Source organism: Castor canadensis, chromosome 7, assembly GCF_047511655.1.
Source record: "Castor canadensis chromosome 7, mCasCan1.hap1v2, whole genome shotgun sequence".
Classification (NCBI taxonomy): Eukaryota; Metazoa; Chordata; class Mammalia; order Rodentia; family Castoridae; genus Castor; species Castor canadensis.
In genome coordinates this window covers 80,852,417-80,865,771 of record NC_133392.1, presented here as the reverse complement: position 1 = coordinate 80,865,771, position 13,355 = coordinate 80,852,417, and the positions used below count along the sequence as shown (strand labels likewise).

Genomic DNA, 13,355 nt, shown 5'->3' with positions numbered 1-13,355 from the left:
TAATTAGAAAATCATAAATCCAATTTTCATTTACATTAGATTTTACCTAATGATTTGTAGTGATTAGAAACTCAACACTTTTCATAGTAGCTTTTCTGTAGAGAGAGAGAGAGAGAGAGAGAGAGAGAGAGAGAGAGAGAGAGAGTGAGTGTGTGTGTGTGTGTGTGTGTGTGTGTGTGTGTGTGTGTGTGTGCATTAAGGGTTGAACTCAGGGTCTTCCTAGGCTGCTTAAGTCATAACCCCCAACCCTTAGTTTTTAAATAGGGTCTCCAGTGTATGCCCAGGCTGACTTGGACTATGATCCTCCTAGCTATGCTTTCTGCATCCTGGGATGACTGGTGCATACCACCACACTTAGCTTTAATTGGTTGCGATGGGGTCTCTGGACTTTTTGCCGAAGCTGACCTTATGCTATGATTGCTCTCCCTCATCTCTGCCTTCCAGGTAGCTGGAATTAAAGGTGTGAGCCACTGGCCTGCATGTTTTATAATAGTTTAAAGCTATGCCTTTAAATGTCCCTTCCCTTCCCCAGACCCTAGTATTTTTCTGCTGCCTCGAAGGAGGGTAAGTCCTTCAAACATGCCAAGCAGTAGCCTCTTGGCTTTTTTTTGTTGTTAGTGACTTCTTGGTATCTGACTGGCTCACAGTCACCACTATACCAACCACAAAAAGGGACCTGTAGTCCCTTGTATTCTAAGATGTGTGGTCTGATTGGTTGAAGAGTCTGAGTCCTCTAGGGTTGACGTTTTTGTTCTCACTTTTCTCTCTTGATGGTATCTTTAGTGACAGAGGATAATGAAGAAGAAGATGGAGACACACGAGAAGAGCTTGGAGGGTTGTTTCGTGTCAACCAGCCTGACAGAGGGTGTAAGCACAAAGCTGACTCTTTGGACTGCTCCAGATTTCTTGTGGAGGCGCCACATGATTGGGATTTAGAGGAGGTAAAGCTGGGTAGTATGTTTAACTCATGTAAGATTTGGTGGGAGGAAAAGGGGAGGGTTGAGGTATAGCTCAGTTGTGTAGTACTCGCCTAGTGTGTGTGAGGCCTTGGGTTCAATCCCCAGCAACACACATGCACACAAATTGCAATGAAAGAATTAGGCAGTTGTTCTAAAAGAACATAATTTGATTACAGTACCTGTCATTGTTTTATTTTTATAAGAGAACGGGTCATTTTTTCAAATACCAGAGTGGGTATTTTATGCATTGTGAGAAATAGCATGTTCTCAGTTTAGTTAAACCATGTGCATGTGCCATGGAAGAAAGGAAAATATTCAACTTTAGCGTAGATAGTAGCAGTAACTTTCTTTGGAAGCATTGCACATAAGTTTTTATATATTTGAGATATTTTGTGTCTTATATTTAGGATATACCAGTGTCTATATTCACATGTATAGTTTCTACCTTGACACAGGTCAGTCCTCTTCCCTCAGCTCATCACTTCAGTTACATTGGAATTCACTCAGTTTTCAAACTTGGCAAGGCTTAATCCTAACATCTTAAGACTCCTCATTTTCTCTTTTGAAATGTTTTTTCCCTAGGCTGGCCTCTTGTCATACAGTTTAGCTTAACTATCACTCCTCAAAGAGGCCTAATTATTCTCATAATAGCTATTGTAATCCTCTGATTGCACTTATGTACTTTGGGTTTTTGGGGGGTTTTTTCATACTAGGGTTTGAAATTTTATTTAGCCATTTTTTAAGGGTAAAATTGAATACAAGTAGAGAAAGTCATGTAAAAACAATTGTTTAACACAATGAATTGGCAGGTGAATATTCCTGTGGCCATCAGTTAGGTCAAGAAATTAAGGCTTGCTGCTGCCCAGCAGAATTTGGTGTAATCAGCCATCATAGAACCCTTCCTCTTGTGAGAGGAGAGGCATCCACATTCCTGATCATGTATTGTCTTTTCTTCACAATTTCATCCTCCAAGTTTTATGTCACTAAACATCATAGCTTAGTTTTACCTGTGTTTCTTATTACTATTTTTTTCTTTGCCTTTAAAATCTCTTAATATATAATCCTCCCTCCTACTTCTTTTTCTTCCTTATATTTGTTGAGACTGCAAATATTTGATACGTTGAGTTTCCCAGTGTGGATTTTATCAACTGCATTGCCTTGAAATGCAGTTTATCAGGTTGCCTCCTCTGTATTTCCTTTAAACTAGTACAGAAGATACAAATAAAACTCTGTGGTAGTGGAAGTAGTCTGTGTATGAGATGGGCATTGTGGCTACTTGTGACATTTGAGCACTTTAAATGTGGCTACCAAGATCGGAAGCTAAATTTTTTTTTTAATTTTAATTAAGATTAGATAGCCACGTGGTTGTAGTTACCCTATAGACAAACCATGTAGACATTTGATAGGGTTAGATTTTTATTTTTTATCTTTTGGAATTCCTACTTCTAGTGGTAGTGTTTTTAATCATTAGGAGGCACGTAAATTCTGTCTCTTCCTGGTGTTAGTGGTTGTTGGCTCTCAGTGCCCAGAGCTATCAGTTTCTGAACGCTATCAGAAACAGAGTCGGGGCTATGCAGTTCCATATAACCAGGATAAATGCGTGACTTTTTAAAAAACCAGTTTTCAAATGGTTTTCCAAAAGTGACTTTTTCATAGCATTATGAAGTCATGGAGTTAAATATACATGCACTTCTTTGTACCCTACCTGTTACCCCGCTGTTGCCCGTGGGAGACTTCATGTTGACTCCTAAGTCGTCTTGACATGATCTCAGTCATCCTTGAGGGCTTTTTTGCTTTCTGATGTGGAAAGGTATCCAGCATCATGTTCATTTCTGACACAGACTTGGAACCAGCCTTAAGAAGTGCTGATTTCTTTTTTGAGGGGGATGAGTTTTTGTCTGGGATTTGAATTCACGGCCTCATGCTTGCTAGGTGTAGGTGCTCTACCACTTGAGCCACAATCCTAGCCCTTTTTACTACTTCAGATTATTTTTCAGATGGACTCTTGCTTTTTTTGTCTGGGGCTGCGCTCAGACTACTATCATCTTAGGTCTCTTGTACAGCTGGGATGACAGGTGCATGCCATCATGCCTGACTGGTTTTGTTGAGATGAGGAGGTCTCACTAACTTTTGCCTAGGCTAATGTCAAATCACTATCCTCTATCTCATTCTCCCAAGTAGCTGGGATTATGAGTCTGAACTACCAGGCCTGGCACAAAGTGGTATTTCAGTATCACAATCTTGGCTTATTGTAGCATTGGTTATATGTCTAAGGCTTCTTAGTGGCCGAGCTAGAACTTACACAGATATTTCAATTCATATTCAGGATTACATCATGTATCTGTATCCATTTTCCCACTGCAGAATTATTCCCTGGTTGAATCTGATGAACTTAGAAAATCATATAACTGCTCATTTGATTTATCCAATATTATATATAAAAAATGTCAGAATAATATTAGGCAGTACTATTACTCTTATTACACAAAACAAGTTTTATTTCCCTCAGTATTTCTCTTTTCAACAGTGGTTGTGTAACTTTACAGACCAACTTTGTAAAATGTTGTCTTACTATATTACCTTGGAAATGTTAATACACTCTGAAAGTTAATTGAAATAGTAACAATCAGTTACTTACAAGGTCAGTGGGCTAACAGTACTTTATCCCTAAATCTGCTGCTAAATGTTGTGATGTTTGTGTTTTATGTTCATGGTTATACTGTCAATGTCTAAGGTAAAGTTATCTCCAGGTACATGTGGAAGGATAATATCCATGAAAGTGTCTTGAGAAGTATTTAAAGGTAAGTTGTTGCTGGTGGAAAACTGTTCATGTTGGCTCTTAAGTCCTTTTGACAAGATCTATTTCATCCTTGTAGTAGCCATTTCTGAAAAGCAGTTGTTTGTGCAAGTCAACTAAGTGCTATTGTTTCTCTGTAAGGTTATGAACAGTATCAGAGATTGCTTCGTGACTGGGAAGTGGGAACAGGATAAAGATGCAGCCAAGATCTTAGCAGAAGATGGTAAGTAAGGACTGCATATTTTCTCTTATATCTTAAATTATAGTCAAGTTGAAAATAATGGTGATAAATGCTTTGAGGAACTCTGACAAGGGTTAGTTTCTTCTTTCATGATGATTTTGTTTTCTCACCTTGGTTAACTGATTTATTAGGTTTGAACCTTAAAAGTAAGAAGTTTTCTGTAAATTTTGATTAAAAATAGGTTTTTTTATGTGTGAAAATTATACTTAAATAATATTTGTATTTTTCTTTTGATGATAAATCTATTCATTGTGGAAAAGCAGAAAGGAAAGACATACTTCATAGTTAAAGTATGGGTGTTAGGAGCAGTGAGTTGCTTCTGCATATGCTAAAGCTAAGTAAGTTGGAGGGCTTGCATAAGCATTCTTTTTTCAAAGGAGCTTCTTTGTTCTGAGCATCTGGTGTGCTCAGTCATATCTGTTGTTACAGTGTTCTGACATTATCGGCCAAGCCCAGAGTCATGTCTGGTGGATGTACTAAATCTAAGTCTTATGGCATACATATTTGTTCTTTTTGACCAGGATTCCTGTTGATCAAAGGAAGAGTTTCCCCAGATGTTTTTCCTTAAGATATTTGTCCAGGTTGTGTTTATCCAGAATGTAGGGGAAATCACTAATGCAAGGTTAAAGGCACTCTTAACTGCTACATCCTGATGTGAAAGTGAGAACCTAAAAAAAAAGATTATGTTAACTGGGCAGTGGCTCAAGCCTGTAATCCTAGCTAATTGGGAGTTGGAGATCAGAAGAGTTACAGTTTGATGCCAGCCTGGGAAGAAACAAAGATACCTCATCTCAACCAATGGCTGGGTGTGGTGGTACATGCCTGTCATCCCATCTATGATAGGGAAGCACAAATAGAAGAATTGTGTGTAGGCTGGCCCAGGAATAATGGAAGATCCTATCTCAAAAATAACCAATGCAAAAAGGACTGGGGACGAAGCTTAAGTAGTAGAGTTAAGGCCCCAAGTTCAACCCCCCAGTATTGTAGAAAAATTTTTTTAAAAAATTGTGCATTCCCATCAGATTATTTGTTAATACAATATTTTTCTTAACTCCTGGCTCTTGGTTCCCATGTTTGTGGTCCCTAATCTATCCTGCCTCAGCATCTTCATTTCTTTTTTTTTTTTTTAATTGTTTTATTATTCATATGTGCATACAAGGCTTGGGTTATTTCTCCCCTCTGCCCCCACCCCCTCCCTTACCACCCACTCTGCCCCCTCCCTCTCCCCCCACCCCCTCAATACCCAGCAGAAACTATTTTGCCCTTATTTCTAATTTTGTTGTAGAGAGAGTATAAGCAACAATAGGAAGGAACAAGGGTTTTTGCTGGTTGAGATAAGGATAGCTATACAGGGAGCTGACTCACATTAATTTCCTGTGCGTGTGTGTTACCTTCTAGGTTAATTCTTTTTGATCTAACCTCTTCTCTAGTTCCTGGTCCCCTTTTCCTATTGGCCTCAGTTGCTTTTAAGGTATCTGCTTTAGCTTCTCTGCGTTAAGGGCAACAAATGCTAGCTAATTTTTTAGGTAAGACACCCTAAAAAATTAGCTAGCATTTCTTTTTATTTTTGAGTAATTTTTTCTTACAGTGAATAGTTGTCCATTGTATTATACTCTGCAATCTGCTTTTCTCTGCACCTGTGATCAATGATGAGCTGATTTCCAGTTGGGAATTGTTACCAATAAGGCTGCTGTGAACATTTCTGTACAAATCTTTGTATGAACAACTGTTTTCATTTCTCTTGGGTAAATACCTGAGAGTAGACTAAATGGCTTGTCACAGCCTTTCATTGCTGTTAAACCATGGAATAGTTCCATTATCATGCTTCCGTGCTGTCCCCCAGTCGCCAGTTGCTACCCATCAAGCACTAGCCGATTTTCCATTTCTATAGATTTGTCACTTTCAAGATCCTAGTATTATTCCCTAGAGATCCACTGAAGATGTATGTAACTATAGTTCACTCCTTTTCATTGCTGAATAGTACCCTGTGGTGTGTATGTGTCACTTTAACAATTCATCCATCAAAGAACTGGTTTGTTACTAGTTTTGGATTATTCAGAATTGAGCTTCAGTGAAAATTTCTTCTTTTCCTCTCCCTTCCCCTCTCCTCTCTCTACTACCTTCTGGTAGTGCTGGGGATTGAACCCAGAGCCTTCAGCTACACCCCACCTCCTGTAATTCTTTATACATTTTTGTGTAAGTATAAACTTCACATTTTGGGGGATAATGTGCAAGAATGACCCATTGCTGGGTCATAAGGTACGTTTACTTTTATAGGAAATTGCCAGAGTGGTCGGGCCATTTTATGTCCATTGGCACTGTATGATGGTTTCAGTTGCTTTGCTACCTCCTCAACATTTGTTGTTCTAACTATTACTTATTTTGGCCATTCTAGTACATGTGTTCCGGTATTTCATTGTACTTTTAATTTACTTTTCCCTGCTGGCTACCAATGTTTAGCATCCTCCCCCACATCCCAACCTCCTTACCCAAGACATGCCTCCTGTATGCTAGGCAAATGCCCCCTACTATTTGAGCCATGCCTCCAGCCCTTTTGTTTGTTTTTGAGATAGGATCTCCCTGTCTCCCTAACTGCATGGGAGGCATGGAACTCACCCATGGTGTCTCCACCTCCAGAATAGCTGGGATTATAGGTGTGTGCCACTATCCCCAGCTTATTTAGCATTCTTTAATGTGCTTATTTGCCATCTGTATAGATGCAGAGTATTTATGGGTTATCTTGCTCTTTTTCTGGAATTGCTTCTTTTTAAAAATTGTGAACTCTTGGGGTTCTTTATATGTTTTACTCCACTATTGGATATTTGGCATGGAGATATTTTTTCCAATCTGTAGTTTTTCTTTTAATTTTAAATTATTATTGTAATTTTAACTCAGGGCCTTGGCTTGCTCAGCAGGGGCTTTGCCACTTGAGCCATGCACTTCTAGGCCTTTTGGCTTTAATATCTTTCCTAGTAAGGTCTTGGGTTTTTCCTGGGCCAGCCTGGACTTCAATCCTCACAACCCACCTTTACAAGGTTGCAATGGGGTTTTGCTAATTTTTTGCCTAGGCTATCCTTGAAATGCCAATCTTTATCTCCTGAGTAGCTCAGACTGCAGTTGTGAACCACCATTCTCAGTTTTGTAACATTTGCAGTAGGTTTCTTTTCATTGTCTTAACAGAGCTTGTCATAGAGTAAAATTGTTTTTATCTATCTATCTATCTATCTATCTATCTATCTATCTATCTATTTTGTAGTGCTGGAGATTGAACCCAGGATCTGGAGCTTCCTGGAGAAGTACTCTACCACTTGAGCCATATCCCCAAACCCCCAAATCCTTAATTTTAATGAGGTCCAGTTTATCAGGCTTTGTGTTTTGTTTTATTTTAGGGACTATGAATCAGTGTCAAATTTAGGAAGCATTTTCTAGTCTTTGAGCCTTAAGATTTTCTCTGTGCTAGTTTCTTTGATATTTGTGTCTTCACAGACACAAATTTTTATCATTTTTTAAATGTGAATCTTCTATTTTTGCCTATGCACATTGAATTGTTTTAATACTTTTCTCAAAAACTGATGTGGTTCTTTTCTGCTTCTCTCCTGTTCCATTGATTTCATGTGTCAGTTCCTGGGATAATACCACATTCACTGTTTTGGTTACTGTGGTTTTGTAGTAAACATTTGTGCTGTACAGAGTGATTATCCTCATTTTATTTATTTTTTTTCCATAATTGGTTTAGCTGTCTTGCAGTCTGTGACTCTCAATATTAATTTTAGAATATGCTTAATTATACCTTTAAAAACTTAGCTGGGATTTCAATAGGAATTTTAAGTCCATAGATCAATTTGGAAAGAATCTTTACTATTTTGAATATTTGAACATAGTCTCTTATTTAGATCTTTGATTTCTTTTATCATTTTGTGATTATCATCATACTGGTTGAATATATTTTGATAAATATAAACAAGTATTTCCTTTTAATTCACATTGCTATGATGCTAGCATGGTTGTTGTGGTCATTCTGTAGCTGTTCTTTATATACTCTCTGTCCCCCAGTATTCCTAGTATACTAAGGACTTTTTTTTTGGCAGCACTGGGGTTTGAACTCAGGGCTTCACACTTGCTAGGCACGTGCTTTTACTGCTTGAGCCACTCTGCCAGCCATTTTTTTTGTGATGGGTTTTTCTCCTGAACTGTTTGCACGGGGCTGGCTTCAAACTACAATCCTCCTGATTCTTATCCCTTTAGTAGCTAGGATTAAAGGCATGAGCCACCAGTGCCAGGCTAGGATTTTTTTTTTTTTAACCATTGTGGGTGTTGAATTTTGTCAGATGGCTTTTAGTGTTTGTTCATATGATCATATCAGCTTTATTCTTTATCATTTGATACAGTGAATTATGTTGATTTTTGTGTGTATGTGTCTGTATGGTACTGGAGTTTGAACTCAGGACCTTATGGTTTTTGCAGATTTGAGTCCTATTTACAGCCTTTTTTGCTTTAGGGTATTTTTCAGATAGGGTCTTATATTTTTTTGCCTGGACCAGCCTTGGACCAGAATCTTCTCTCCTATGCCTCCTGTATAGCAGGGATTGTACATGTTAACCCCCACATCTGGCTTGTTTGTTGAGATGGGGGTCTTGCTAACTTTTTAATCAAGGTAATCCTTCTAATCTCTGCCTCCCAAATAGCTGGGATTATAGGTACCTGATTAATTTTTTGGAATATTAAATCAACCTTGCCTATCTGGAATAAATCCCACTTGGTCATGGTATATAAATGTTTTTATATGTTGTTAGATTCTATTTGATAGTATTTTGTTCAGGATTTTGATTTTTGCATCTAAGCTCATGAAAGTTACTGGTTTGTAGTATTTGGGGGGGGTTGAGGCTTTTGTGGATGTTCTTTTTTTTTTGGTTATCTTCAGCTGGTTTTGGTTTGTGACAGGGTAATATTAGCCTCAGAAAATTAATTTCTGTTGTTTTATTTTCTAGAAGAATGTATGTAGAATAAGGTTGAATCCTTTGAGTATTTGGTATGTCTCCAGTAAATTAGCTGATTTTGAAGCTTACTTGTTTAGAATCTTTTAATGACAAGTTTTCTTTCTTTGATATTATGAGATGATTCTTGCCCCAGTTTTGACAAGTTTATCATTTTGAAGGAAATTGGAGGCCAGTTTCCACCAAGAAGGTATTGTGAGGGTGATGCTCAAAGTACAGCATTTATTTAATACTCTTTCAATGGCAGCAGAGTTCTCTTTGGTAATACCCTGTTTCCTTCTTGCTGTTGTTGATTTGTATATTTTCTTTATCTTTATCAGTAAAATTTATTTTATTGATTTTTTTTACCAGCTTTTTGTTTGTTCATTTTTCCCTACTATTTTTCTATTTTCAGTTTTCTTTTCTGTTCTCTGCTTCTTTTAGTCTTTTTTCAGTTTTCTTAGATTATTGGCTTGAGGCCCTTTTTTGTTTACTAACGCTTACATTTAGTATGCTTTCTCCTCTAGTGCTGCTTAGCACCCCATAGATTTTCATTTGTTTTCATTTTCATTCCCTTCCATCTGTGGTCCATGAATTAGTGAGAAGTGTGTTATTTAATTACTAAGTATTCAAAAGTTTTCCTGTTGACTTTTGATTATTGATTTCTAATAAATCAATAAATCAAACCTTGTTGATTTTTGATTTCTAATTTTTACATTATCTTCTGAGAATATATTCATATGATTTCAGTTCTTTTAAACTTGTTGAGGTTTGTGTTGTTCAGAATTACTTTGTCTTTACATGTTCTGTCAGTGCTTTAAAAAAATTATGGATTTTGCTGTGGATGCTCTACAGATGTAGAAATCTGTTGGTTGGTTATGTTGTTCAGCTCTTCTCTGTATCCTCGTTGATATTCTCCTAGTTTTGACAGTTGCTATGAGAAAGATGTTGAAGTTGCCAAATATAATTGTGGATTTTATCTGTCCCTACTGTGAGTCAGCTTTCCATCACTGACAAAATACCTGAGGTAAATAACTTATAAGGAGGAGAGATTTCAGTCCATGGTCGCTTGGCAGCTTGTCAGGCCTAACCTGTGGCAAGGCAGTACAGCAAGGCAGAATTGTGTAGTGAAGGATTGGTGCTCAGCTCACAGTGGCCAGGCATCAAAGAGGAAAGGAGCAGGGTTTTAATATACCCTTCAGGGACACTCCGGCCATGACCTACTTCCTCCAACGAGGCCCCACCTCCTAAAATTTCCACCATCTCCTAATAGTGCTACCAGGTGAGGACCAAATTTTCAACACGGGCCTTTGGGGACCATTCTATATCCAAACTATAACATAACTTTCTGCTCGATTTCTCCTTCATATATTTGAGGCTCTGTTGTTTGTGGCATAATAGGATTATTATGTCTTCTTGGTGGACTGATCCTTTTGTCTGCCCATGAGACTCTGTCTGTTTGTTTCAGGCTGCTTTCTGTTTTTACAACTGGGTAAATTTTGGCTTTAGTCTTTCAAATTTGTCTGTCTTCTCCACTTTTACTGTTGTGCCCATCCAGCTAGTTTGTTTGTTTGTTTCTTTCTTTTTTTGTAAATTCTGTCGTAGTTTTCAATTCTGTCCTATATGATTTGCCTGGTTCAAGGTATTAGAAATATTTTTTATAGTATAATATACATTTTGGTCAGTAAGTTAGGAGACTAAACCTATATGAGGTTTAAATTTTTGTAGGCAGTTATTCTGTTAGGTTCAGTTTGTAGCTCCTGGTACTTTGTAGACTGTGGTTCCAATGATAATTTAATTTCAGAGCCTTTGTGGAACTGTTTTGGCTTACTTAAGTCTATCTGGTACCATTCATACTCCACCAATCTGCTGTGCTCCCTGAGGAAACGGGAGCTACTTCAGACACCTGCCGCCTGAAGGGGTTGGCCTGTGGGGTTGGTTTGCTTATTGGTGGGGGTGGGACAGGGGTGGGATTCTCTATACTGGGCTTGCCTGGCACACATTGTGGAAGGTTTAAAGGAAGGGGAGTTTCGGGGTCTGGTGGGATCTCCCTTGCTAGTAACTCTCAGTTACCTGGATTTCTTGGTTAGTTCAGGCCCTTCAGGGAAGGGGAGCACTCCTCCTCCCGCTCCCTGCCACGTTGTTAGTGGGGCTTCCAGTCCTCCTTGCCAGTGCTGCCCAGCGTACCTGGTGTTGCCAATGAAATCTCCTTTGTTCTGAGAAACAATGAGCCTGCCTGGGCTGCTGGGAAACATTGGACCTGAGTCACCTTTCTGTTGGGTGGGATGTAATGAGACAGATACTTGCCCACCAGCTCATTCCTCTAGTCCTGGGGTCCCTTATCAGCTTACCTTTTTCTTTCTGTCCTTCTAGTGTTCTTTGATTGTCTCTTGTCTCCTACAGTATTTCTGCAGTTTATGCTGAATATAAAGGAGTAGAAAGAAATACGTTTTTTTCTCCAGACCAGAAATCCTTGGTGGTGGTGTTTTATTATAACTGCATTAAAGGGAGAATTGGCATCTATATGATATTAAATCTTCCTTTCCATACCAGGCTGTGTCATTATTTGATCAGTAGATAATATTTATCGTACCTCCTTCCTTGAGCTGTGTTGAAGAATGTAGTTAAGGCATGTGTAGTACTAGAAACACTGGCAGGGATGGAAGCACTGGAAAGTCTTGACCAATGACGACATCCTTTTGTCCCTTGGTAACATAGTAAAGTTTCTTTATTTTATTTTTCAAATATATTCCAGTACATTTGTTATTAGTTTATCTGTATTTTTTGTTGTTTTATTTTGTTTTGTTTTACAAATAGGAACTTCCCATCTGTTACGTTTTCTTTGGCTTTTATGTAAAAATGTTTTAATATCCTTCCAAATGTTGCCCTCCCAAAGGAGTTTTAACTTGTCTGTTTTTAAGAGTAGCACTTGTAACTGAACCCAGCACTCCAAAAATAAACAAATGGATGAAATGAATGAACTTTTTCTGTGGGCTCAGCACTGTTCTGGGCTCTATTTTTGCCCTAATATTTATACTTTTTATAATCTAAGATTTTTCCCTGGGTATGTTACGTTGGCTACTATCAAGACTGTTGTTCACATCAGTTGTTATCAAGCTGTAGCTTTTTATTCAGTCTTTGAAATGTTGATTTTGGGGCCTTATCTTCAGGGCCAAGTTTGCCATCTCTGTGTGTCTCTCTCAATAGTGACCATTACTTATACTGGGAAAATGTCCTTTAACCAAATGAGATTTTGAAGTAAGCATGAAAATGTGGATTGGGTTCACTTACTTTACCTAAACAAATGATAAAATATTGACCTTCAGAAAAAAATGCATATGTAAGTGCAGGATTCTTTTGGCAGATGTAATGATGGAAACTAACAGTAAGAATGCAGAGCCCACAGACTGCATGGGGCTGGGTGGTTGGGTAGTGCTAGTGTCACATGTAGGCCCCATTCACACAATAGCCATTTAAATGTTCTCTTTCCAGAGGAGCTCTATGGTGACTTTGAAGACCTAGAAACAGGAGATGTGCACAAGGCAAAACCAGACCCCGATACTCAGGTATGGCTTTGCTGTGACTCCTGTCAGCATGTTCTCAGAGACCCATTTTGAAATGCAGATCTTGTTATCTGGGTAACTTCAGACCAGATTTATAGATTGCTTCCTAAAAGTGTAGAGATGAGGGGGTAGATAAAAGTTTGCTTATTTTCATTCTTTTGGATGACACCTACACCCACACCCTTCTTGCTATAGTCACCAAATTCCTTATTTTTTGTTCATGGAAGTTTTAACCTGTGTCTTCCTCTCCATCATTCTTTTGTCATGATATTCCTCTTCTTAGATTTCAGTTCATTTTAGAAAGCAAATTCCCTATTCTCCCAGATAGTGCTTTAGTACAGTGTCTGGGAGCATCTGGGTTGGGGACATTGCTATTATTTTCATTTGTGTTTGTTATGACAGCCAGATTAAGGAGTAATGGTAATGTAGAAAACGGTCTCCTGCAGTAGTGCCTTGTTGTTTAGAATCAAAGGCCATATATTGTTTTGTTTTTAATGCTTATAATTAAGAGTTTTGTAGCTCAAATAGAACTTTGTTTCTTTTTCTTTTTTTAAAGTGGGACTGGAGTTTAAACTCAAGGCTTTGCACTTACAAGGCGAGGAACCACACCTCCGGTCCATTTCACTCTGGTTATTTTGGAGCTGGGGTCTCACAAAGCACTTGCCTGGAGCTTTGAACCATGATCTCCCTGTTCTCAGCCCTCCGGGTAGTTAGGATTGCAGGTTGTTAGCCACCAGCACCAGACTCAAAGAGAACTGGTTTGTTTTTTTTTTTTTTCCTTTGGTGGGACTAGGTTTCGAACTCAGGGTTTACAAGGCTTGC

At 38.4% G+C, this 13,355-nt stretch overlaps 1 protein-coding gene across 4 annotated transcripts in view; it reads left to right on the top strand.

The window, feature by feature from the left end:
• Positions 1-13,355, top strand: part of Bms1 (BMS1 ribosome biogenesis factor) — a 47,556-nt gene that overhangs the window by 12,062 nt on the left and 22,139 nt on the right. For all 4 annotated transcript variants that reach the window (XM_020185805.2, XM_020185806.2, XM_020185804.2 and 1 more), the window contains exons 12-14: positions 784-941; positions 3,898-3,979; positions 12,463-12,536. In XM_020185805.2, coding sequence (XP_020041394.1) covers positions 784-941; positions 3,898-3,979; positions 12,463-12,536 — 314 coding nt within the window. The remainder of the gene's footprint in view (positions 1-783; positions 942-3,897; positions 3,980-12,462; positions 12,537-13,355) is intronic.